This window comes from Equus quagga, chromosome 19, assembly GCF_021613505.1.
Source record: "Equus quagga isolate Etosha38 chromosome 19, UCLA_HA_Equagga_1.0, whole genome shotgun sequence".
NCBI lineage: Eukaryota > Metazoa > Chordata > Mammalia > Perissodactyla > Equidae > Equus > Equus quagga.
The window spans coordinates 10,432,777-10,458,496 of NC_060285.1; the positions used below are offsets into that span (position 1 = coordinate 10,432,777).

The window sequence follows — 25,720 nt, forward strand, 5'->3', positions numbered from 1 at the left end:
AGGAGACCCTCCCCTAAATCTGACTTGAGTTCTCATTTCACGGGCTCCACGTTCAGCAGATACTCAGACAGGAGCCAGGCCCTCGTCCTCACGGAGCTCGCAGTCTAACCCCAGAAGCAACACTGGCCCGCAGCATTGTCTTCGAGATGCTGTAAGTGCTAGGCGAGGCCCCTCTTTTCCAGGTGCGGCCATGGAGGCCCAGGGAGCGGGGAGGATTTTCAACTGGAGTCGACCTAGCACAACAGCTCTGCATTTCCTCAATCCCCTACCCCTAGCGCCTTCCTGTCCTTGTTATTATTCACATTTTACAAATGAGGAAAACGGCTCAGAGGGGTGATTTTGTCATTTCTTGTCTCTTCCTCTTGGCACTTTAACAGTGAAATAAGGACGGTTTCATCTTCCCTTAGACCAGCTTGCACAGGAAGTGGCTCCTCCCAAGCTGTGCACTTGCTGCTTCTGTAAAGTTGGCCGCCGCAAACCTGGGCACAGGGGCCCTGGAGTCAGGTGGCGTTTGACTCATTCGGGATCTATGGGGCCTCATTCCACAGCGAATTCGAGTAAAGCAGAGGAACAGGGAGCCAGCCCCGCCTTCTCAGCACAAAGAGTGGCGAGCTCCCTCTTTAGAACCAAGAAACCTTCTGCCGTGAAACCTGGGGGCTCTAGGGGCAGATCGGGAGGCCGCAGAGCCTCCTGCCATGTCTGGAATCCCCAAAGAATCCCAAAATGGAAAAAACACGGACGTGGGTGTGGAGAGAATCTTCTAATCTCAATTTTGTGACTTTAAGCAAATCACTTAAAACCTCTAAGAACCTGTTTCCTTGTCTGTAAAATGGGCGTAGAAAAGGCAGGCGTGACTAGGAAGACAGCTACGCATGCGCCGGCCGGCGTTCCGCAAGCCTTCAACCTTCGTTTCCTGACATTCCACTAAGGGCTAACCACGTGCTACCCGGCCAGGTGGGCCCTAGGCCAGGGGTCTTCCACCTCCCCTGCTCCCCACTTCCTCAGGCCGTCCTCGGAGGCCCTGCCCCCAACCACCCAATGCCCTTAAGGTCCGGCATCCCAGCCTCGTCGAGTCAGATCGCGGAGCGCTGGACGGACGCCGCGGCCACAGAGCCGCGGGTGGGGAGGGGCGCACGAGGCAGCGCTGGGAGCGGGCTCCGGTGTTCTGAGCCGCCAGAGCCGGAGTCAAGTGCGCCGTCAGGCCAGGTCGTGACCCCGCTCACCCGCCCCAGCTGCATCCTCCCGCGGCCGCCCGTCGCCCCGAGCCCGCGGCTTCCACTCGCGGGCTCCGGACCCCGCGCGCCCGGGCGGCTGGGCCCACGCGACGGGCGGGGCGAGAGGGGGCCTTTGTGTTCAAACCGCCCAATGGGCGGCGGCCGGGGGCGGTGACGCGGGGCGGGGCCTGGCCAATGGGGTGCGGCCTGTCAGCGTTGACTGACAGGCGCACACATACACAGTCGGCCACGCGCGCGCCGCGCAGCCCCACTCGCGCAGGGAGGTTGTGCGCGGGCCGCATTGTCCTCTCGTCTGCCGGCCTCGTCCCGCGCCGCCGCTCCCCGGACCCCGCGCCGAGCCCGCTCGGGGGCTTCCGACCCGGGAAGCGGGCGCGCCTGGGCGGCGCAGCGGGCCTCGGACGCCCCCGGCCCCGCACGGAGCCTCTCCGGCAGCAGGTAACAGCGAGCCGCGGGCCGCGGGCGGGCGGACGCGCGGGCCGAGGGTGGTGGGCCGGCCTCGCCCGCCTCCCCGCGCGCCCTGGGCCCAGCCTGACCCCGGGGTCATCGTCGGGCCGCTCCGGCCGGGGCCGAGCTGCCCAGGCCTGGTTCTTCCTCTCCGGCACAAGCTGGGCCAGGCTCCAGCCCCGCCCGGCGCACGCCCCTGGGCCGGTCGGGAAGGGCCAGCGCCGAGCCAAGGCCGGCCGCCCTGACTCATCGCCGCCTCCCGGCCCCCGCCCCCGGGGCTGGCCGCCCCACTGGTCAGGCCGGAGGGCGGATGTCCCAGGCGGGACTTCCCCGGGCACCTCCCCGAGAGGAGGGGAGCGAAGCCCGGGCTGCCCCAGACCGGCCCAGGGCAGTGTCTGCGTTTTCGTGCCAGTCAGGCAGTTTCCAGGGACAGGCCGTTCCCTGCCTCTGCCGCCTCCTGTCAGAACTCTGGGAATAGGAGGAAGGCCCATTTTGTTCAGTTTTTTAAAAAAGAAGCCAAACAAACGGGGCGGGAGTGTGACTTAGAGCAGAGAGGCAGGGGAGGAGCGTGGTTGGTAAAACTCTTCAGGTTCCGCCGTAGGGAATGCAGGGAGAAGGGAGTTCGCCCCTGGAGCTTTTACAGGTCCCGCGAGGGCGTGTAGTGTGAAAATGCCCCTTGGAAGATGCCCTGGATCTGGGTCAGTCTGAAGACTGGATGGGTACTGCCATGTAAGTTTGTGAGGGGGGCGTGGAAAGGTAGAGTGTAGAAAAGGATGTGGTTCAGCTCAGAAGTGGGGAGGGGTGTTTTCTTTGAGAGTTTCTTAACTGATCATGTGTGTCTGGGGAGGTATTTATTCTCATATGCAAAAGATTTAGCTCCTAGAAGCTCACTTCTTGTTTTGTTTTGGAGGATGGAGCCTTGACCTTTTTCATCTTGTGAAACCCAGGCTCAATTTGCAAACTGTTTTGTGATCTCAGGAAAGACTAAGAGACACCTCTGGAAGGGTGGAGGCGGGTGCTGACTGTTGACAGTTTTCAGCCCCCACCGGACACACACACACCTCTGAATATTTCTGTTCTCGCCAGCAGCAGCTTGAGTGCTGTATAAACACATTGCTTTGTTTCTGCCTCAGGGCGAAGGCTTCATCCACTCCAGCAGGGCACGGGTTAAGAGGAGGAGCCTGTGTGGGCATCTGGAGCTTTCAGGTGGGGAGGGCAGCCATGGGGGTGGAATTACCTTATAAGGAGAGGAGCATAGAAAAGGACTCAGGTCAACTTCCTGCTTTGGCGGCTACCAAGTGGTCCCTTTGCTAACTCCGGCTAAAACCAGGGAGGGATGCCAGGTGGGCATCTTCCCTGAGAAGACGCCAATAAGACAAGATGTGAGGCTGCTTGTTTTCAGAAGAGGGCTTTCTAGAATTCTCCGGCTGGACTAACCAGACCTGCTGGTTTCTGTAGTCTGAGTCGGGATGTGTTAGTCTATGCCCACGATGCTACCCAGAGAACTAGTAATTTAAGTATCAGCCAAGAACATTAGAAGTGACAACAAGTCACACGTACTAGGGACGCTCTGGTGGGCCTCAGTATAACAATGATTTTGTGATACAGGCTGGCAAAGGCACCACGGCGAGAATCCTCCTGTTGGTAATCTGAGATTTTGAATTTGGGTTTATAGAGCTGAAAAGCTTATTAATCCTCCTCGGGTTGTAGGATGGCGCCTTTTGCCAGGTCTTTTCACTTTGGCCTCCTCTGAGTCCTCGTTATCAACTGCGGAGCCTTGATTTCCTGCCCCACGTGGGGACTCGTCCGGCGCGGACTGACTGTAGTCCCACACTGCAGCTCCACCTCCCGGTTGTGTTAGTTTAACAAATACGTGTTGTGTAACAACTCTGTCTACAGCATGTTCTGAGAATATTTGAGGCTAGAAAATACTCTAGTTGGGGACACATGACACGTTCCTGAAACAACTTGAAAACTTCTAGGTGGAGTGGAAAGGCCCAGGCCCTGCCACCTGTCAGATCTGTGCTCAAACCCTGCCTCTGTCACCTCAAGCGGAGTGGCCGTGAGCAAGTCCCCGATCCTCTCAGTATCCTAGGTTCCTCCCTTATAGGGTGAGAGTAGCAATACCTCCCTTGTTCATAAGGATCAGAAATGGGTGTGTGAGGAGCCTGGTCCCCAGGAGGCATTTAACAAAGTATTTTATCATCACCGTCATCATCACATCAAGATGCACGGATGTTGCAGCACAGAAATTGCCAAAGGACTACAGCATCCAAGCCCCATTGGAATATAGGGGGTCTGCATGGAAAGGTTTTCTGGAGTCGGAGTTTGATTGGGACCCTGAATCACTGAGTACAGCCGTGAGGAAAGGAAAGCGGGTCACAGCAAAGGGAAACAGCAGAATGAGACCAGACACAGCTCTAGGGAGGGGGCAGCGTGGGGGGATGGCTGGATGGGAGGGTCTGTGCAGGGCAGCAGTGACCAAAGGCGTTCATTTAGCATCCGTTGCATGCCTATCATGTGCCACATGCTCTGCTATATGTCAAAGGTTGTGGAAGGTCCAGTTCTGGCTCTCGCGGGGCTCAGGGTCAGGTAAACTAAGGGTAGAAACCTTGTGGAAAGCGCCGTGGAAGAAGCTCCCTGAGTACTAAGTGAGCCCGAGGTGGGGTGGGGCCAGCAGCCGGGGTGGGGGGTCGCTGGTGTGGGAGATGCTTCGTAAATGCCCGTCTCCCATGTCTCAGGCTGTTTGGGTTGGAGGCACAGGGAGTGGTCCTTTCGCTGGGAGGCAGTGCCATGTCTCTCCGCCCCGGGGAGGAGCTGAGAACAGCGCCACACCTCCCATGTCCTCCTTTCTCTCCCAAGACTCTCTTCAGGGGAAGGGTCCCCACCCCACCTCGTCATGTCTCGTCGAAGCCAGCGCCTCACGCGCTACTCCCAGGGTGACGATGACGGCAGCAGCAGCAGTGGAGGCAGCTCAGTGATGGGGAGCCAGAGCACCCTGTTTAAAGACAGCCCTCTCAGGTAGGGGTCGCCCCCACCCCTGCGGATCACGCTGATCCGCAGAGCACTTGGCTCAGGCAGTTCACTGTGCAGTGTCTTCCTGCTGTGACCTTTGTGGGCAGAGATCAGACACGCGTGTCCAGTCAAGGGGGACATTCACACCTATGAGGATGCCAGGACCCAGTGCCCTTTCTTCTCCTGTTGTAAGCCAGACTGCTGCCCTCCTGTTCAGAGAACAGGAAGTGGGGAGAGGCAGCTTCAAGAATAAGCCAGGCCGGAAACCCCGAAACTGCAAGCTGGGCTCACAGGAACCCCTTCTGCTGTGGATGGGTGTGCCCGTCTGACCACCCTCCCCAGACCCACACCCTGTGTTTTTCTATCTGTGGAGCCAATGAAGAGGCCGAGGAGAGGAACAAGTCACAGGGTCACCAGAAATGAACCAAGGCGGTTGGCCACCTGGTTGTCCTGCTCCCCTTGCAGACATGAGCACTGGATACCAGTCTCCCCTCCCCCCAGGCTTCAGCTAGCTCTAGGAGGCTGGGTTGGGTTTCGGTGGGTTGTAGAAGTTACTAATCCATTGAGAAGCATGAGAAAAACTTTGGCTTTGAAGTTAGAGACCTGGATTTGAATCCCAGCTGCATCACTTAGGGAGGCTCTCACCTGCTGCTTGTGAGATTTGGAGATAATGGGAGCAGGAGAAAGTACCTGCGCTCAGTGGCGATAGGTAGCTGGGAGCTGTTAGTTGCCTAGCAACAAGGCCAGCCCACTCACCATAGGAGGGCACAGGCTGCGGGCTTCCAGATTCCTGGCTGGTCTCACCAGCCTGTCCCCACCTGCCCCGTCCTGGCTGATCTCCCACAGGACCTTGAAGAAGAAATCCAGCAACATGAAGCGCCTCTCCCCAGCGCCACAGCTGGGCCCCTCCTCCGACGCACACACCTCCTACTACAGTGAGTCGGTGGTCAGGGAGTCCTACATTGGCAGCCCCCGGGCCGCCGCCCTCGCCAGGAGCTCCATCCTCGACGACCAGCTGCACGGTGACTCCTACTGGAGTGAGTGTCCTAGGCCTTTCTCCTGGGGCTTTGCCTCCTCTGGAAACTTAGGGTCCAAAATCCTCCCCGCCACTGAGTGGTTTCCTAACCACTCCTGGGCCAGAGGAGGGGCTCCCTCTCTTTGGAAACCCTTGGAAGAGCATCCAAGTGTCTGAATTCCCTGGTCCCTTTAGATGGTGACATAGCCGCATAGCTGCTCCAGGCCCAAGAGACAAGGGGGCCAGGGCCCGGCTTACCCTCCCCTGGACCCGGAGAGTGGGGAGAGGCCAAGGGCAGATTCTGGCTGTCAATTGGAGATGCTCCTCTGGAATACCCTCCTCAGAGCGTCTCTACCCCAGGAGAACCCTGCGTTCTTCCCTCCGCAGGTGAAGACCTGCGGGTAAGGAGGAGGAGAGGCACAGGCGGCACGGAGAGCAGCAAAATCAACGGGCTGGCGGAGAACAAGCTCTCGGAGGACTTCTTCGGGTCCTCCTCGGGTTACTCTTCTGAGGATGACTATGCAGGTAGGGCAGGGAGGCGGGAGCTCCTCAGGAAGACGCACCAGCAGGTTCCGGACTGCTGGGGAGGGGGCGGGAAGCCTGGGGAAGGTGCACCCGGACAGCTTGAGAGCAGTGTCTGGCCAGCACTTGGCAGACCGGCTGGGCATTCCTCCTGTGCACCATGGCACCCAGAGCCCAGGCCTGGGGTGACCCTCATCACACTGGGCTGTGATTGACCCGTCCCCACTAGTCCTTGAGCAGCCTGAGGTCAGCACGTTTGTTTGGCTCGTTTCCAGCAAACATTTTAATCTGGGGCTTCACGCATGGGAGGTGCCTGACCCCTTAGTCTAGTCCTGAACAGTGGCTGAGGGATTGCTGGTGAGGAGGAGGGTGTGGACAGGCGCTCAGGGGAAATGAAACGTCAGAAGCCTACCGTTTCATTCCTTGAGCAGACGTTGCTGACCTCCCAGGGGCCAGGCCTGCGTGCTGCTCTGGGAATGCAAAGGAGAATGACACATGGCCTCAGCTCACGGGCCACAGGAAAAGACACTTAAGTCACAGGCAGTCTCCATACCCAGGGCTCTTAAAAGTGAGGGCAGACTGAGCTGGTTTCCGCCCTTTCCCCGCAGGATACTCAGAGATGGACCAGCGGAGCTCGGGTTCACGGTTGAGGAGCGCTGTGTCTCGGGCAGGCTCTTTTTTCTGGATGGTGGTCACTTCTCCAGGTCGGCACTGGCTATTCTGTGAAATATCGCTCCCATTCTCTAAAGCAGACACTGCTTACCCGTCTCTCTGCCTGTACAGAGAGACTGTAGGCCCACTGGGGAAAGCTCATTCTGGAATAATCACTGGGAGCCAAGAGCCATGGGAACACCCTCGCTTGGAAGGGCAGGAGCAGCTGCAGAGCTGGACAGAGGGTGTTGGCAGACTGGCCGGTGGGATTAGAGGAGCTGAGTAGTAGGACAGGACAGTGGGCCACTGGCAGGTCGGGGTTCGTAGGGGCCTGGAGGACCGCAGGTGGAGAGAGAGAGTGGTGCTCTGAAACCACGATCTGCAGGCCGACGCTCAGGGTGACACTTAAGCTTGATGGTCCCTCTTCCAGGCCGGCTCTTCGGACTCCTCTACTGGTGGGTTGGCACCACCTGGTACCGCCTGACGACAGCTGCTTCCCTCCTCGACGTCTTCGTTTTAACCAGGTCAGTGGGGCTCTGCTTGGACAATGAGTCAGAAAGCCCCAGGCGGGAGGGCTGTACAGCATCTAAACCCATGTCTGATCATTTCTCTGAGGGGTTCTTCCCAGTCCACTTGAAGCTTTTTTATTAGTGAGCTTGGAGTAGACGCCCCAGAGGCCCTCTACCTAGTGGAGGGTGGCACTCAGTCAGGTTTTGCTCCCCAAATTGATAGCCCTTCGGGGAGTATTCTTCAACACAGGTTCTGATTTCTTCTTGGAGGCTTCCTGCTAAATGCCAGCCCCACCCTGCCACTTATGACTCTCAGACAAGCCTGGCCTTCCTCCTGCTGGTCAGGCCTTAGGCGCCAGCCAGCAAGTGGTATTTCCCAGAAAGTTCAGCTTCCATCCGGGCCTGTGGCAATCCAGACCCAGGGTTTTCCACCTGGTCTTCAGAGGCCGTGAATAGGCACTGCCTGAGGATGTTGTGGGTTTGTCCCCCCGGCCCCTGACCCAGCTGTGCCAGGATTTAGGAACTGGCCCCTTGGCAGAGGAAAGAAGACTGAGCCAGGAAGTCAGGGTCCCTGTGGCCGTAATCCTAGTAGGGGTGGGTGGCCAGCTATGCTGAGAAGAGGGGCAAGGATGGATTCGTGTCACCAAAAAAAGGTTCCTCGTTTTTCTAAAAGAAAACATTGTTTAAGGAGTTCCATATTTTTTTCTATATTTGCTTGCTTAGAGGACCTCTATATATGAAAATTTTAGGGTTTTCAAAGACTCTTTATGTATATTATAACATCAAATGTATAAACATATAGCTTATATATATTTATAACATCAATAAAATTCAGAATCAGAATTGTCCCCCTTACTCCAAGACCTGCAGGTAAAGCTCTAAAGCGTCCGGTCTGGCCCGGGCAGAACAGGACACTCGGGGCGTCCCCCTTCAACTCCAGTTTAGCACCCCAGGAGAAGTCTCAAGGGGCTCCCTGAGGGGATTTAGGGGCCCTGGAGCCCTCTTGACACCTCCGCCTCCCCTGCTCTCCTCTCCCGTGCGGTCCAGGCGCTTCTCGTCCCTGAAGACGTTCCTGTGGTTCCTCTTGCTGCTGCTGCTCCTGACTGGCCTGACGTACGGTGAGCTTGGCCACTGTTGCAGGGGAAGGTGGGCCGAGCATGCCATGCTGAGATGGGGCTGCTGAGCCGGAGGGGCCGGGCAGAGTGTGGGCGGAGGCTGGTGCTGAGCAGAAGTGTGAAAACCAGAGGGATATCGATCGCCTGCAGGAAAGGGAAGGAGGTAGGCCAACTGGGGTCAGACTGAGGCTGAGCAGCTCCTGAGCCCTGAGCCCGAGGCCACTCCTGTCTGGCTCTCCTGGGACTTTTGCTGACCGATGCTGTGGCATTCTCAGGGTGTTCCAGTGGGTGAAAGGGAATGTGCCCCCATCCACTGATCTTGTCCTCAGTCGGGTGGCTACACTGTACCGCATGGCACATCTAGAGCATCTTTGGAGCCACCTGGGCTGGACATGCCCCAGCACAGGAGTATTGGGGTAAAAAGCAGGCACTCTGACACTGTTCTTATTAGCAGTTACTGCCCTCCATTTCAAATCAGGATGTCATCTGGGTGAGTGAATTATTGTTATAACGTCAAGTTCAATCTTTACCTATCTTTAAGATCCAAACAACAAAGTAGTGAGGAGAAGTATACCTTTTTACACGAAGATACCTGCATTTACAAGATGCCCTACATTGTTCCAATCTCTGTCACTGGACTGTCACATTTTTTACACAGTAGTAATCATTATGTTTACACATACGTTTCGTGTTCAACTTTGCATTTGACAGTTTCACGTGAGTTTCACAATTCCACGTGAGCTGTCTCTGGCCCCCGGGCTCAGTTTTAATGATTGTACCAATTTATAATTAAACACTGTGCTTTATTTATTTTTTTGTGGAGGGTTGGTTTTATACGTTTAGCGTCTGCTCAACTTGTATTTCTTTAACACCAAAGTAGAATATTTTTCCAACAGTTGATTTCCTTTTTGTTTCCTGTTGCAAGAACAGCTTGTTCATATCCAGTGAAAACTGGGCATCACCCTTAAATAATGACCCTTTATAATGGTATAGTGTTTTGTTCAGGAAGCACATTCCTGTGTGTTATCTGTTTAATGCAAGCTTAGCCGTCACCCTGTGGGGTTGGTGGAGCTGATCTCAGGATTGTAGCATGAGGAGGAGCGTGTGGAGAGTCTGAAAGGCAGAGGAGCACAGGGACCCGCTCAGGGAGTGCAGGACGCGGGGCGCTTTTAGAGAGTCTGACTCAAAGCCTGGTGGTCATGTGCTGCCCGTCGCACCCGCTCTTGGTGACGATTGAGCGGCAAGTGTGCAGTCCTACCGGGATGGAGACCCCTCAGCTAATATGGCTTCTTCAGGCACCCTCTCTCCCGTGCACATATGCACACACGCACACACGCACAGCTCAGGAGTAAACATGTCACAGAGAGCCCCTAAAGCAAGACGCAAGCGTCTCTGTGTGGCTGCAGCCTTGTGCTCTGTTCTGGGACCACAAGCAGCCTCTCTTAGGGGGTGTGTTCTGTGTCGGTGATTCTCAACCGTGGCAGCCCAGTAGAGTCACCTGGGGAGCTTTTCAACTCACCTACGAAGGCCCATCAGACCAATGGACTCACCCTCTGGAGGGCGGGGCCAGACACCGAGTGTTTTAAAAGCTCCCTGGGTGATTCAGATGTACCGCCTCGGCTCAGAACCACCATCAGGCCTCTGGGTTCTACCCCTGGATCATGCCTAGCTTGTTAAAGCCATTGTCTCCAAGTTTTGCCATCTACAGAATGATGAGGATTCCTGAGGGGGTGTGAGAATGCATCTGCTCTGGGATTGTCAGGTTGCTGCCTCAGCATCATGGGAACCTTCATCCCTGTACCGCCTTCTGGCGGGAGCACAGTTCACGTGGATGAGATGGGCTGTTGATAACCGATGTTGGTTAGGCTGCCATCCTCACTGCTGTGTACCTCCTTGTATGGCCCCCGGCCCGGGTAACCACCTCTCCCCTGTGTACAGGTGCGTGGTATTTCTACCCCTACTGGCTGCAGACGTTCCACCCCGCCGTGGTTTCCTGGTGGGCAGGGAAGGGCAACAGCCAGCAGCATGAGGTGTGGGAGTCCAGAGAGTCATCCCCACAGTTCCAGGTGAGTGTCTGAGGGTCACGGGCCTCCCTCAGCCTGTGTTTGAGGTTGGTCTGCCTGCTCTTACACCTATGTGCAACCCTGAAGAGATGCTCTTCCAGCAGGGGCGCTGTCTCATCTCCCAGGACACCCCGTTCTCTACTGTCTGGGGTGCAGGTATTGGGGAGCTGGTTTGCCTCTGCTTAAGTATGACTCAGAACTGTCCCAAAGTTCAGAAGCACAGAAAATGGAAGGAAGAGGCATCCGACACATTGTCTTGTCTACTTTGTTCCTTTTCAATATAATTTCACTAGTATTTACTGAGCACCTTCTATGAGTAAGGTAATATGTTGCTCAGTCACTTGTTACCACAAATAAACTACCCCTAAGATCAGGGCTTTAAAACTACAAGCATCTGGTTAGCTCATGAGGCTGGGGGTCCTCTGGGTGGCTCTCTGGTCTGAGCAAGGGTGGCTGATCTTGGCTGGGCTCCCTGTGTGTCTGCAGTTGGCTGGGTCGGCGGGCAGGCTGGTCTAGGCCTTGCCTGGGCAGCTGTGCTCCCCATGTCCTTTTGTCGTCCAGCAGGCTAGCCCAGGCTCGTTCTTACAGCCGCCAGGCAAGGTTCCAGGAGAGCCGAATCAGGCTGGAACTTGAGGCCTCACTTCGGAACTAGCACACTGTCACTTCCGCCATGTTCTATTGGCCAAAGCAAATCTCAGGGCCAGTCCAGGTTCAGGGAGGGGGAAATAGACTCCCCCTCTCAGTGAGAGCACCTGCGAGGCCACACTGCAGAGGGTGCAGATGCAGGGAGGAGGGGGGACAGAGGCCATTTTTGCAATCTGCCAGAGGCTAAAGATGGATCAGGCCAGCTGTGCTCTCAGGAGCCTGCAGGTGCAAGCCTACAGTTACCCAGAATGCTGTGCACAGGTCCTGGGGTCCACCGTGAAAAGATAAAACTCTCTGTCCCCTAATTATAGTTTTTGAACTTTGCCAGCATCCTGTTGAATTTAATTTGGTATCACATTTTAAACCATTTATTTTGATGGATATTTCTTTCCTGACCATGATCTTATTATTTCATAAAATAATGACATGTTCTGGCATCCGTAACTTTTCCTTTTTTAATCATTATTAAAGACAATAAATACAGTTCAATTTCAAGATCACCTTTTCTGTAAAATGGGGGAAGTAAAGAATGAATATATCTTTATGTTTTCTTACTTTTGATAAAGACATTAATAGAAATAGTTGCCTGATTGGGAGGGGGTGGCAGTGAGGGCCCTGGGCCGATGGGGGCAGAGGTCAGGAGCATGACTTCTGCTGTTTGTCTGTTTGCTTTTTGAGTCGTGCAAACACACTGCCTATTTAAAAAATTGAATTTTTAAAAATCAGGAGCAACCTCTGCGCTCAGTAGGTCCCTGCCCTTTAATCGACAGTTGACAAACAGTTGACAAATTTCTCCTGGCAAAAGTTTTTGTTGCTAAGCAAACAAGGTTCTCAAAATTCATGGCATGTTATCATATGCCACCCTCAAGTCCAAATGACTTTTCTGTCTTTGCTGTGGGGCATCCAGTTAAAGAGGAAAAAGCCTTTTCAGATTATTTGGTCTTTTAGCCATAGTTATGTATGGAAGGAGTGGAAGCTGGTGAAAGTCAGCAGCTGAACTCGTGGCCCCTGGCTCTTGCGCATACGTGCCTGCGTAGGAGAGAGAAGGGGGTGGGCTCAGCCCAGCAGGTCATCTTGTGCTCCAGGTCCTCTTTTTGGACTGCCCTCCATTCGGACCCTCTTCCTGGAGGGCGCTCTGTGCCCTCTCCCCTGGCCCACACTCACTCTGGCTTTGGGATCAGACCCTTCCCAGCCCCATGTATCCTGGCACCGCACCTGCCTGCTGAGGTACTCACCTCCCTGCAGGGCAGAGGCTGTCCTGCGGCCTCAGGGCCAGCGTGCATTTGCATTTGGGTGTTCCTGTCGCTTTCTCTGCAGCCCCATCCTCAGGAGGCACTGTTGTCGCAGACCCTCACCTCTGGCTTCCCCCCACCCGCCAGGCTGAGCAGCGCCTTCTGTCCCGGGTGCACTCTCTGGAGCGGCGCTTGGAAGCTCTTGCTGCCGAGTTCTCCTCCAACTGGCAGAAGGAGGCCATGCGGCTGGAACGCTTGGAGCTGCGGCAAGGGGCTGCGGGGCAGGGAGGCAGCGGCAGCCTGAGCCACGAGGACACCCTGGGGCTCCTGGAGGGGCTGGTGAGCCGCCGGGAGGCTGCCCTGAAGGAAGACTTCCGCAGGGACACTGCTGCCCGGATCCAGGTGGGGAGAGGGGCTGCTGTCTCAGGGTGGAAGCTGAGTGTCACGTGTGGGTGATGCTGTGGGTGCGTGGGCTAGAGGGGGCGAGGGCCCGTACACTGAGATGAGAGAAACAGAAGGGTGTCATTTGGGGTCAGATAGCTCTGCCACTTGGCAGTTACTCACTGTCTCTAAGGTTCAGTTTCCTCCTCTTTAAAATGGAGACTCTCCCATCTGCCTCCGGGCCCGCCCCTGGTTGTGAGAATGTGAGATGGTAAAGTGCCTGGGACAGTGCCCGACACCATGTGGGCGTGCAGCAAAGATCCAGAGGAGTCGCACGCATTTCCAAGAGGCACTGTAGCAGAGAGGCTGGGAGCTGAAGTTTGCAATCCAACGGGCCTGGTTCCAGTTCCAGTTACGCCACGCACTGGCTGTAAGGGGCCCTCTGAGCGCTGGTAGAATCCTCAGCCTCCCTCCTTCCTGCCCGACAGGAAGAACTGGTTACCCTGAGAGCAGAACACCAACAAGACTTAGAGGACCTCTTCAAGAAGATTGTCCAGGCCTCCCAGGTCAGTGGGCTTGGGGGCACTGGGGGCCCACACTGGGGCCCGGATCCAGTTCAACCTCGTTCTTGGGCTGAGCGACCTTGGACCCCTGGCCCCTCTCCAAGGGCCTGCTTAGACATAGAACGGGGAGCAGGGGTGTGTGGTCTCCTGACTGCTGCTTGAGCCGAGCTCCGCTGGCCTGGAGGGCTGTGTAGGGAGCAGGGGGAGTGGGCTTGAGGACAGGAGGGGCTACCTTCAAACATGCTGCTGTCTGGGTGTAACATGCCGAGCGAAGGAGTGAACGTGTCAGTGCCTGAGTGTGCCAGATACGGGGTGGACTCTCGTGAGGCCTCACCAGGAGGCCAGTGTGACATTTGCTTGAGGAATTGGGAGACCCTAGGGTGGCGATGTTGTTCAGCAAAGACCCCAAGAGGGAAAGAGCCTGCTCTGGGAGACTGATGGCTCTGAGCCTGACATTTCTTGTCTTTGTCCCTTCTTCCTGCTTACAGGAGTCTGAGGCTCAACTCCAGCAGCTGAAGTCCGAATGGCAACGGTAATGGGCGCTGCCATCCGGCCCAGGCCTGCCCCTCCCCCCACCTCCCCGCACCCCCTCCCCTGGCAGGACTGGCTAGCAGACGCCCAGGGCAGAGTTCTGGTTGTGCTCCAAGCAGGGAGGGGGATGGCTGAAACCCAGCTCAAGACCACGGGCCTAGAGCCTGTCCTTGAGGTGCAGTGGGAGTTGGGGGGCACTGCAGGAGCACTGGGATCCGTGGGCTCGTTTATAGGCACACCATCTCTTCAGTACAACCTCATGCCCCAGACGTCCATACGTGTCGAGGATGTGAGAGGCTGAGGCAGAGTGAATCATGGATGTGGGCTTAGAGAAAGAACAGGATAAGAATTAGCGCCGGGGGATAGGCAAGCCAGTTCGTCAGCACCGGGCCGTGTTCTACAGCCAGAGTCTCCGAGAGCAGGCCTTGCATTCACGTATGGGTGGTGGCTGGGCACACACCCACGTATCAGGAGCCGACTAGGGCATCCTGTTGTTTTCCTCGGCATGTCCTTACCCCTCACCAGAGATCCAAGGCTTCCTCTTCTCTCTCTGGGAGTAGGATGACGCAGGAGTCCTTCCGGGAGAACTCCATGAAGGAGCTGGGGCGGCTGGAGGGCCAGCTGGCCAGCCTGCGGCAGGAGCTGGCAGCCCTGACCCTGAAGCAGAGCTCGGTGGTGGACCAAGTGGACCTGCTGCCCCAGCAGATCCAGGCCGTGCGGGACGACGTGAGTTGGAACCATCCAACCCCCTGCTGAACACCCCCTGCTCTGAGACGGCCCATCCTGGGAGTCTGCACGGCAAAGAGCTTCTTGCCCCTGCAGCCTGTTAGTCTCACAAGCCCCCTGCTCTGGACTTGGCACGGATGTTGGCTCTCTTTGACAGGAGTTCCTCCTGTTTTTTCTATCAATAACGTGGAGCGTTGTTCATAGCTCTTTCCTCCGTGTGACTCCCCCTTGGAGGCATGCACTCCTTCCCTACCCCCTGTACCCAAGCCAGGCGCTGCCCTGTCCTGGCCCCTGCCATAGCAGCTCCCGCTGTCCCTGCCAGCCTCCCAGAGTGACACCTTTCTCCGTCCCTAGGTGGAGTCTCAGTTCCCTGCCTGGGTCAGTCAGTTCCTTCTCCGAGGTGGGGGAACCCGCGCTGGGCTCCTTCAGCGAGAGGAGATACAAGCGCAGCTGCAGGAGCTGGAAAGCAAGATCCTCGCCCACATGGCTGAGATGCAGGGCAAGTCGGCGAGGGAGGCCGCAGCCAGCCTGGGGCTGACGCTGCAGAAGGAAGGTGTAATCGGGGTCACAGAGGAGGTGAGGGCCGCATGCCCCCAGACACCCCTTCCCCCCACTGCCCTCCTCCCCGAGGGCTATAGACCCGCACAGTCCCACACTGCTGCTCCCTGGCATGTTCCAGGAGCTAAGTGATGTGCAGGAGACTCTGGTGTTTGCTTGGGGCTGGTATGGGAGGGTGGAGGTCTGCCGGGGGCGATGGCATGTGTGCCCGGACACCAGTGTGGTGTGAGCACAGGAGGAGTCAGTCCAGGGCTTCCTGGCCCCTGGCAGCACGAGGCTGCTTCCCGTCCCAACTGCTCTGGGCGGCTGTGTTTTAGCAGGTGCACCGCATTGTAAAGCAGGCCCTGAAGCGCTACAGCGAGGACCGCATCGGGATGGTGGACTACGCGCTGGAATCGGGAGGTGCGTGCGCCGCTCTCCTCTGCCACACTCCGGTCCCTGCCCTGGCCAGGCCCTGGATCTGCTGGGGCAGCCGTGGTGCTAGGCAAACAAGTCATCAACCTGGAATTCACAACAAAGACAGGCGACGGCTTGGAGAAGTCGGGACGTACCGAGGCTGTTTACAGCTGCTCTGTGGTCTGGGTTGGGGTACAGACGGGGCCTGGGGCATCTGCCCTCCACCCTCAGCAGGAGGTGGGCAATAGCAGCCCCTTCTTAGGGTCTCCTGGCTGGCAAGCTGAACTGGTTGTGTGGGGCTGGGTCTTCCTGCCTGGCTGGTGTCCAGCTCCAGGTGCCCACACTGCCTTCCTTTCCCGTCTCAGGGGCCAGTGTCATCAGTACCCGGTGCTCCGAGACCTACGAGACCAAGACGGCCCTCCTCAGCCTCTTTGGCATCCCCCTGTGGTACCACTCGCAGTCGCCCCGAGTCATTCTCCAGGTAGGCACCCAGCAAGAGCAGCACGGGCCATGAGCACGCGGAGTCGCCTGTGTAACCAGGTCAGCGGGAGCTGCGCTCAGGGCGGGCTGTCTTCACCACGAGCCCTGTGCTGACCTGACTTTCTTCCCCTCAGCCAGACGTGCACCCAGGCAACTGCTGGGCCTTCCAGGGGCCCCAGGGCTTTGCTGTGGTTCGCCTTTCTGCCCGCATCCGCCCCACTGCTGTCACCTTAGAGCATGTGCCCAAGTCCTTGTCGCCGAACAGCACCATCTCCAGTGCCCCCAAGGACTTCGCCATCTTCGTGAGTATCCCGCTGGTGTGGGGCCGGAGGGGCTGTAGGAGGACCCTGTAGGTCTCCCCTGAGGATAAAGTTGGGGTTATTGGCGGATTTGGAAGAGATGGCGCCGGGGTGGGAAATGGCACTTCGGTCCCAGTTACCTCAGGCTACAGAGGAAGAAAGCAAGGCCCAGGGAGTTAAGTGACTTGTCACAGAGCACACAGCAGCCCTGGGTCCAGTGCACAGGCCTCTGCCGTCCCGCCAGGGTGGGAGGCGACCAGTGTGGGAGCAGGAGGGTGGGTTTCCTCCCCGGGTGGCCAGCACATGTCTAAGAGCAGGGTCTTCCCTCCATCCTTCACTCTCTTTTCAGGGCTTTGATGAAGACCTGCAGCAGGAAGGGACACTCCTTGGCCAGTTCACCTATGACCAGGATGGGGAGCCCATTCAGACATTCTATTTTCAGGTACAGGATTCTGCTGCGCCAGCAGCGGTGGCACATTCACTTTCCCGTCCATTCGGCAGACGTTTTCCAGAGCAGCACCTGTGCCAGGCACTGGGGGTTCAGAGCAAGAAACCGCCCCTGCCCTCAGGCCCTGCCCTCCCACAGGTCAAGGTGTGGAATGAGACAGCTGTCCAAGTGGCGTGGGAGAGGCGCCACGCAGATGTCAGCTCAGGGGAGGGGCCCCTTCCAGATGGGGAGGGTTGGGCAAGGCTGCCTGGAAAGGACAGGTGGCTGAGGGAGCGCGGCCCAGCTGGGCCTCGGGCAGTGCAGTGTGGGCCACTGAGGGAGGCCTCTTGCCTCAACTTGAGTGGGCATTAGTCTCCTGGGTCCTTGTTAGAAATGCAGATTCCCAGTCTCCACCCCAAGAGACCCATTCCTTAGGGCCGATGGGGCCCAGGAACCTGTGTTCTGACCGACAGCCCAGATGAATCCGAGGCAGGTGGCCTGAGAGCGACACCAGCGGTGAGGAGTTGGAATACACCTAGTGTGAGGGATTACATGAGTGGGGGTCGTGAGAGGTGGTGAAGGGACATTGGCAGGAAGAGAGACCAGAGGCAGGCCTGGTTACCAGGCCAAAGAATTTCAGCCCTCAGGGCTAGGCAGGGTGGGGGTGGGCCTTGCCCTGTTCTAAGCAGAGAAGTGACCACATGACGTGCATTGTAGTCAGATCACTGTGACTGCGTGTAAATGGTGCATGTGAGGGCGACATGCCTGGAGACAGGGCGATGGAGCAGGCAGTGGCTGCGGAGAAGCAGGTCCAGGGAGAGGGTGCTGGGAGTGAGGATAGGGAGAGGCGGTGGGATGCACAATTGAGAGCACCATGGGTGTCAGGTTGGAGGGGAGCAGGGGGGTGAGGACGGAGAGGCTACTGCAGAGCGGGGAGCAGGTCTGGCTACCGAGTTTGAGGCGCCCATGGGCCAGTCGCGGGGACTGGATATACAGCCTGAGCTGTCAGCTCCGAGGCGATAACTGAGCCGTGGGAGGGGTGGGGATTTCTCAGGCTGTGTGCAGACTGAGCCTTTATGAGAGGGTGGAGGACAAGAGGCTGTGTAGGAAGGGAGAGCGGGAGAGCACTGTGCCTGTGGCATCAAACGAGTTGAGATTTGCTCCAAAAACCGGCTCCAAAATTGTGGCTTAGGGGCTGGGCCCATGGCCGAGTGGTTAAGTTCACATGCTCCGCTTTGGCAGCCCAGGGTTTCGCTGGTTCGGATCCTGGGTGCAGACATGGCATTGCTCATCAAGCCATGCTGAGGCGGTGTCCCACGTGCCACAACCAGAAGGACCCACAACTAAAATATACAACTATGTACCAGGGGGCTTTGGGGAGAGAAAGCAGAGAATTAATAAAAAGAAGACTGGCAACAGTTGTTAGCTCATGTGCCAATCTTAAAAAAAAAAAAAAAAAGCGCTTTGAGCATAGAGGACAGAGGCCTGATGGGAACTTAAGAAATTGTGCTTAATTCGTAAAGGGATTCTTTTCCAACATTGACATTTATCAAACTCTCCGTGAAGCAGCTCCTCCACTGACCATGGCAGAGAGCTGCTGTGAACCTGGCAGTTTAGGGTGAGTTGTGCTGGTGCTCGGCTATGAGGCCATCTGGATGTGGCTGTGGGCCGGGCCCAGTGCACCCTCCTGGGGGTCAGTGGCCCCTGTAGGACCTTGGAAGGCCCAGGGGCTCCTTGGCCCACCAGCTGGAAACTGCTCCAGGGTCTGAAGATGGGAGCTTTGAAGTCTAGTCCTCTGCAGAGACCCAGGCGAGGGCGCTGGGCCTTCGGGGCGGCTGTCTGCCCTCCCGCCTGCTGCCCGAGAGGTCTGAGGACTGACACTCTGAACCCGTTTCTTCTCTACCCAGGATCCTAAAATGGCCACGTACCAGGTGGTGGAGCTGCGGATCCTGACTAACTGGGGCCACCCCGAGTACACCTGCATCTACCGCTTCAGGGTGCACGGGGAGCCCGCCCACTAGGCCGCCTCTGTGCCACTGCCAGCCAGCTGGGAGGCCAGCTCCTCTCCGCATGCGCCCCCTCTGGGAGTGGGTGAGCAGCAGCCCTGCCACTCTCCCCCACACGCTTGATCAGTGCACTGACTTCCCGGAGCGGGAACCCCTGCCCAGTGGGGATGAGAAGGAATGTGCAGGCTTTCCTAGCAACAGGGCGGCTTGAGGTGGATGGCAGGCTCCAGCGTCTTTTCATTCTTTGTTCTCCTCGTGCCAGCACCGGGCATCTACCTCCTCCTCCTGGGAGGGTGTATATATGTAGCATATCATGGGGGACTGAGAGGCAGGGAGAGGGGATGAGTGAACATGTTCCAGCGAAGGTGGGGAGACCGGACTGCCCCTTACCCCTGGTGGAGGGCTGGCACACGGGAACTGCTGTTGGGAGGTGTGCGAATGAAGCAGGTGCCAAAGCTCTAGGTGGGACAAGCTAGGGCCTGGGGCAGGCAAGCTACCTGTCCCCAGGCAGGGAGGGGAGGCCCTCTGGAAGGAGAGTACAGGTTGGGACTGGGCCCCAGGCAGGAAGCTCCTGGGAGACGGCAGCTGGGCTCTTCCAGAAAGCTAGTGCCATCAACCTAGGGGAGCTTGGCCCACAGTGTGCCTGAAGGACTTCTATAAGCTGTGTTTGTCCCAGGTTGAGGTGGGCCGTAGGGCTTCTTGTACCGTAGAGGGTCTGGCTCCTCTGATCCTCAGGGCTGCTACCTGTGTGACCCTGAGGGGCCCAGGGGCCAGCCCTGTAAGATTCCCTTCTGCCGGGGACAGTAGCTGCGTTCTCTCTCCTGATGATGAGACTGGGGCCCACTCTGCTCCCCATTCCTGCTAGGGCTTGCCCTCCCCTAGGGTGCAGGGACCCCAGACCTGTCTGAGGCCATAAGCATCTGGGATCAGCTGAAAGGGTGGAGAGCAAGGGATGGCCTGGGCTCTTGTGGTCCAGTGACAATGATGACCTGTTCAGGGTGTCATGGTGGGAGGAGGTCTGTCTGCACTGTGGGCCCTGCCCCCCCCCCATCCCAATCAGGTCCCTGATGTAAGGGGCCTTAACTCTCAGCCACCCCCCTGGGGCCCTTTCAGCTCTTGCTCAATTCTGTTTCCTTTCTATGTTTCCTTTCTAGGTTGTTTTCTAGGGGGGACAGTCGGGTGGGGGGCTGGGGGAGGAGGCTGGGTAGGGAAGGGGCCTAAGGGTGGCGCTTTTAGACCTAGTAGGCCCTGCTGTATTATGTATATATTTTTCAAGGTCTTTTTTAACTGAAAAGCTAAAGGCTTGATTCCTAGCCCCGTTCTGTGGGGCACTGGGTGACTTCAGTTCCTTGTAACCTGGCTGCCACAGGGGCTCGGGGCACTGGTTCTAGCCATGTGGTTGGTTCCAGCCTGTGGGAAGGGGGCAGAAGTGGCTGCTGTGCAGGCAGGTGCCCTGAAGAGCAGGGCTGGGCCCCGGCTGGGGCTGGGGTGGAGGCGAGGCTGCGGCCACCTGTGGTCCTCCAGCACGGGCCTCGGCACAGCCCCTGCCCCGGACAACCAGGTTTTGTTTTGCGCTCTCCTGTCACAAATGCTGCACTATTGGTTCTTAATTTTTTATCTCCAGATTCTAATTTATGCCTATGCAAAAAATAAATTATGCCCAGGATTAATGGAGTGTGGGGTTTTTATCTGGCCATCACACGGGGAATCTGCTCTTGGGAAAATGAGAGACTGAATTCTGAGCCAAAACAATGCTCCGAAGACTTACTCTAAAACTTGAGAAACCCAAGCCTCTCAGCTAAACCCCTGCCGTGATGAGGGATGGGGCCTGCGGCTGGCCCTGCGCCAGTGCTGCTGGGCCCGAGGGCAGGCAGGAGGAAGAAGGGAGGTGGCTTTATGGGCCGTCACTGACATGTGATAAAGCAGGAGGCTTTTCTCGCGTCTCTCTCTGTGCCATCTGAGCAGAAAGTTACCCACTTCACTACTGACCATCCTCCTCCATGGGAGTTACACATTCGCCCCTGGTCCCTGTACTGGGACAGGACAAGGGGTGGGTCCCCTGAGGAGCCAGAATCTGCCAGCTCAGGTCCTGCAGGTCCCGGCCCTTCCCCACAAATCTCCCCTCAGATCCAGTGCCTCCAATGAGCTGCTTCAAGAGCCAGGGGCGGTTCCCCAGCTGGACTCCCAAACGAGGCCTCTTGTCCTGACCGACACCTGGCCCACAGTGGGGCCCCGTCTCAGCCAAGAAAATATAGCAAGAACAGGTCAGGAGGGAGGGGTTTAGGGATGCCACAGGAGAGGCAGGCAGGGGGAGTGCAAATCCAGCCTGAGGCTTTGGGCCAGATCCTCAACCCCTCAGCTCTAAGTCCAGGGACAGAGCTAGTCCCACGGCTCGCCCCCCACAATCCTCACTCCACTCACCCCTATTTCACTCAACACCTGCTCTGCATCTAGCACCATTTTTCAACAAAGGAGACATCCCCAAACACCAATAAACGAGTCTCTGGAACTTGCCACACGCTGTCCAGGCTCAGTGCCCCTGCTCGTGCCCTCTGGGCCAGGCACATACCTTCTGCCCGTCTGCACACGTCCTAATCCTACTGGCCCCTCAACCCTCACACCGTCTTCTCTGTGGTAGCTCCCATGACCCCAGTCAAACCTGGGCCTCCCCCTGCCCCATGGCACGTTCCTGTTGCCTTCTCCTGTGCCAGGTAGGCCAGTAAGCCAGAAGAGTGGTCTGACTGAACTAAAGACACCACAAACGCTAGCTGCACGTACAGAACGGTCAGGATTTGCCGTGAGAGGATCGATTAACAGCTTTATTCTTCATCAACTATAAAAGGGCTGGTGTTTGTTCCAAATGGATAGTTGGTGGCGCTGAGACCCACAGGGGCCTTCGTAGTCCCTGTTAGCAACAGTACAACGCTATACTCAGTCAGCCCCTGCTAGTAGGTGTGGCGACCACAGAGATCCAGACCGACCTCCTGAGTGTCTGAGGCAGAGGCCAGAATGGAGGCCGCAGCTTCCAAATGTAAGGAAAGTGGTTACGCTCACAGGGGCAAAAGGATTCAAACAAAATGCTCTGAGGTTCCACCATGGCCAAGTCCTGTGGAAAGACAAATTCCAAAGCACCGCCAAGGGGACAGACAGCAGGGAGCTGCTCAACACTGGAGCCCCTGGAAGCAGAACCAGAGTCAAAAAGCAACCGGGAAACAGGCAGGGGCCAAAGGACATGCTGGAGTGGCTGACCGGGAATGGCTGGTGCGAGGGCTGGTGCGGGAACGAACACGCCTGCTGGCGGCACTGCTCCTCTGAGCTTGTTTCCTTAACTAACGGAACTAACACCACCTCCCTCGCAGATGGCAGCTGCGAATGTCAAAGTACATGAAGTGAGTGAGACACCTGGCTCAGCCCCAGCCACACAGCAGAGAGGTGTCAATGCCACATTTCTCCTTTCCAGCCTGTCCCCCAGCTTGTGGCCTCTACTACAGACCTGGGAGCAAGTGTGAGTGGTAAGCAGTGTGCTGACCGTCCACTGGCACCTCCCACATGCTGGGCACCACGTCAGGGCCTCAGAGACACTCGCTCACTGAATCCTCACAACAACCCTGACGTAAGCATTCACCTCTTGCTGTAGATGAGGAAACAGTTCAGAGAAGGTTGGCAACTTGTCCTGTGTCAACGCTGGTGGAGGAGCCTGGGTTTTCAAGCCACGTCTGCCTGACAGGAGAAGCTGGGCTCCTCCCAGCCCTGCCCTGCTCTGCAGCCCGGGGCTCTGGGGCAGGCAGAGTGAGTGTTCCCCGTGGCAGCACCTCCACCTGGAGGGGCTGGGCAGGGAACGTGACACTGTCAACTTCAAACAAACTTTTATTTTGTGTGCTGGTCTGGTCAGTCCATGGCCACAGGTTAGTGGTAACTAGAAGTAACTGGAAGGAGGGTTGGAGAGGAACCAGCAGCCTGGAAGCAGGAGGAACAGGGAAGGGGGCGGCAAGGCTGGGGAGGGACCCAGCTAGCTGGGTGACTGCCCGGCGAGAGAAGGAACACGTCTCCGCCCATCAGTTCACCCTAAACTGGGGCTTCAGTCCACAGCTCGGACAAGGCTGGCTCAGAGCCCCACTGCCATCTCTGGCCTGGGAAACCCACCGCCACCCAGGCAGTGATTATTCCAGAGATCTGACTGCTCTGTGCTGGGCCTGGAAGAGTCTTTTTCACTCTGCCCTGCCTGCCTCCCCACACCCCAATCGGGGTGTCCAAACCTGGGGCTCAGGCCCTTCACTGTTGTGCTCCTGTAGCAGCCATGTTGGGGCGACGTGGCAGGGGTGTGGTGGGGAAGGAGGGGTGCCTGGCCTGGCTCAGAGGAACACCCCGTACCCCAACCAATGGGAGGCGCTAGTGAGCACAACCTGAGCAGGCTAAGCGCCGAGGCCCAACAAGATTCAGAGTCAAAGTCCAAGCAGGAGGTGGCTCCTGGGCAAGGAGAGAGCCTCCAGCCCGGCTGATCGGCACAGCAGCCATCACCCTGGCCAGCCAGGCAAGCACAGGATTGTCTCCAAGGGGAAAGCAAAGCCACCATCCATCTTTGGGTCAGTGGCAAGGGTCAGAGTTAGGGGCGGGGAGGGTCCTACAATCCAATCGCCTCTCCCCTCCACACATCTACACGTTACAACTTAAGAGCTTTTGGCATTACCTGTTCTGGGGTTTAAGGAGAAAAAGAGGGAGACAGAGAAAAGAGGAAGCCACCACTCTCCACCTGTTAAAGTCCCCACATCGCTGGAGGGCTCCCTGCTCTGGCAGCAGCAGACACTTACACCCAGAAGCCCCTCAGGCCGGCGTCTGGCTCCATGGAGGAGCTCCGGGCACAGAGGAGAGAACCCAGGGAAGGAGGGCGCCTTCAGCTCCTGACAGCCCCTGAAGGTTCTTGCAGAGACACGCGGATGAACGGGCAGGCGGCCAGGGAAGAGAAAAAGAGAGACTGCCAGGACCCTGACCAGCCGCACTCCTGCAACACACACGCACACGCACGCGCACACATGCACACACACAGTAGAGAGATAGATATATAATAAAAAGAATAAAAACTAAGGGCCCAGATGTACAAAAAACAGGGGTGAGGAAGAAGGCAGGGAAGAGGGTGGGAGATGGTCAGTCCTCCAGAAGTCTGGCCACCTTCCTCAGCTTATAAATTACAACCCCCTGGAAAACGGGGGTGAGGGAATGATGAGGCTCCGGCTGTGGCCTGGGGGAGGGTGAGTGGTGGTCAGAGCTGCTCTGGCCCATCTGGTGGAGCAGTGGCCAGAGTACGAGGATCCTTTGGGTGGACGGGGTGGGCCTGGGGTAGATTCAGCAGCCGCTGCCAGGGGTCACACAGGCCCCCTGGGACTTCACCTTATGACGCTGGCCCCCCCGTCGCCGGCCGCCACTGCTGGGCTTGGGCTGAAACAGAGAAAGAAGCAGCTTGAGAAGCAGTGGCCCATTGGAGCAGGACAAGACAGCAGAGGGGCTGGGGCAGTGGGAAGAGGCGGCAGGAGACGAGCTAATGTGGTCCCAGCCTACCCTGAGTGGTCATCTCTGATGTGACCCAGAGCCTGGCACTTCCTCTCTGTCAGATGGAGCTGGCCCACCCTCCCTTCCTCCTGAATGGGTGGGTTACATGTGATAACGGCATGAGAGGGAGCCATTCAGAGAAGCACAAAGAGAACAGAAACCAACATCTGCCACCACTAATAGGTGGACAGAGAAAGGGAATGAATGAGCCAGAGGAATGGCTCAATGCGGGAAAGAGAGCAGAGGAGGCGGAGAGAGACAGACTCCGGAAGGAGCGAGGTGAGGGCGTGCCAGGAGAGAGCAGGTAGGAGATGCTGATTGAGAGCCACAGTGACACAGGGCCCAAGGCCACCTACCCCTCCAGAGGTGCCATGTCAGGAAGGAGGCACAGGAGGACCCTCTAAGGCAGCGTCTCTCAAACCGTTTGGATGGCAGCACAAACGCGTCACTCTCACACTCACACACACACACAATACTTACTCTGACTAGGAAAGGGAAGATGACATTTTTCTAGTCTATTTGATTAAAAGGAAATGCTAATAAGCAGTACCAATTAAATTGATTTTATGTAGGCCACATCTCAAAGATTAAAAAACACTGCCTTAAGAGACAAATAGCTCACACTTAGATAGCACTTATGTGCCAGGAGCTGTGGGAAACACCTTCTATGTATGAACAGACGTGGCAGTGAGTGAAGGCTGCCTGAGGCTCTCCTACTTGTCACCTCTACCCACTAGAGTAATGGCCGCACCCTCAGCCAGGGGCCCAGGACCAGCCCGGGACGCGCGCTCACCTGTGGCTGGAGACTGCTGGACGTAGCTGGCTGTGCAGCTCCTAGAGAGCAGGCTTCGTCTCCAGGCGGAGGTGCCCCTACTGCTGGCCCTCCAGCCGAGCCCCCATCTTCTCGTTTGGTCAGGGGGCCCTTTTTTGTCGATTGCATCTTAATCTGCTGGGGCTTGGAGTTCATTGGGGAGTTGTTGGTGGTCTGGAGAAGCTGCAGGAGCCAAGGGGGTGAGGCTGAGGCCAGAGCTGCAGGCAGGGACCTCAGCTCAGCTGCCCGCTCCCCCGCCCCCACCCTCTCTCTCAGGAACTCCCCCACCTGGCTGCTCCTGGGCAGGGCAGATGGCAGGAGGGCCATGACAGGGGCAGTGGGTGAAGAGATGTTCTCATCTCCACTGTGTCCCAGGACTGCCACGGCCTGGGCTGACATCGCACCTGCTTCAGCCCAGCCCAGAAGGACTCCGTCCTGTTCCCTGCCCTAGGTGCTCTTCCCACAGATGGTCTGTGAACCTCGGCCGTCTCCCACTCAGCCCAGCTCCCAGGCCAGGGTCCAGTCTGCCAGAGCCTGGTGAGATGAACTTGC

General features: G+C 57.3%; 2 protein-coding genes across 8 annotated transcripts in view; one reads left to right on the top strand and one right to left on the bottom strand.

Moving 5' to 3' along the window:
* Positions 1–1,451: 1,451 nt before the first annotated feature.
* Positions 1,452–20,483, top strand: SUN2 (Sad1 and UNC84 domain containing 2). Of its 3 annotated transcripts, none has more exons than XM_046646673.1 (18): positions 1,452–1,670; positions 4,542–4,700; positions 5,541–5,731; positions 6,097–6,234; positions 6,840–6,935; positions 7,313–7,406; positions 8,439–8,509; positions 10,445–10,572; positions 12,594–12,848; positions 13,316–13,393; positions 13,879–13,922; positions 14,482–14,647; positions 15,002–15,223; positions 15,523–15,607; positions 15,967–16,082; positions 16,216–16,383; positions 16,730–16,822; positions 18,715–20,483. In XM_046646673.1, exons 2-18 carry the CDS (start codon positions 4,579–4,581, stop codon positions 18,826–18,828), a joined length of 2,181 nt encoding a protein of 726 aa, XP_046502629.1. In that variant the 5' UTR covers positions 1,452–1,670; positions 4,542–4,578; the 3' UTR covers positions 18,829–20,483. The 3 variants fall into 3 exon arrangements, with proteins under 3 accessions (XP_046502629.1, XP_046502628.1, XP_046502626.1); XM_046646672.1 differs by lacking the exon at positions 1,452–1,670 and adding an exon at positions 2,099–2,408 and having other exon boundaries at positions 15,526–15,607; XM_046646670.1 differs by lacking the exon at positions 1,452–1,670 and adding an exon at positions 2,102–2,408.
* Positions 20,484–22,662: 2,179 nt separating this feature from the next.
* Positions 22,663–25,720, bottom strand: part of GTPBP1 (GTP binding protein 1) — a 28,414-nt gene continuing 25,356 nt past the window's right edge. For all 5 annotated transcript variants that reach the window (XM_046646678.1, XM_046646674.1, XM_046646677.1 and 2 more), the window contains 2 exons: positions 25,151–25,351; positions 22,663–24,246 (listed from right to left, as the gene is read on the bottom strand). In XM_046646678.1, the coding sequence (XP_046502634.1) occupies positions 24,154–24,246; positions 25,151–25,351 (294 nt within the window). In that variant the 3' untranslated portion in view covers positions 22,663–24,153. The remainder of the gene's footprint in view (positions 24,247–25,150; positions 25,352–25,720) is intronic.

Bases quoted from the DNA above. Each gene is read 5' to 3' on its own strand.
- SUN2 (XM_046646670.1), top strand. The intron at 6,235-6,839 runs GTAGGGCAGGGA...CTTTCCCCGCAG, and splicing joins TTCTGAGGATGACTATGCAG to GATACTCAGAGATGGACCAG. The intron at 16,384-16,729 runs GTGAGTATCCCG...CTCTCTTTTCAG, and splicing joins CCAAGGACTTCGCCATCTTC to GGCTTTGATGAAGACCTGCA.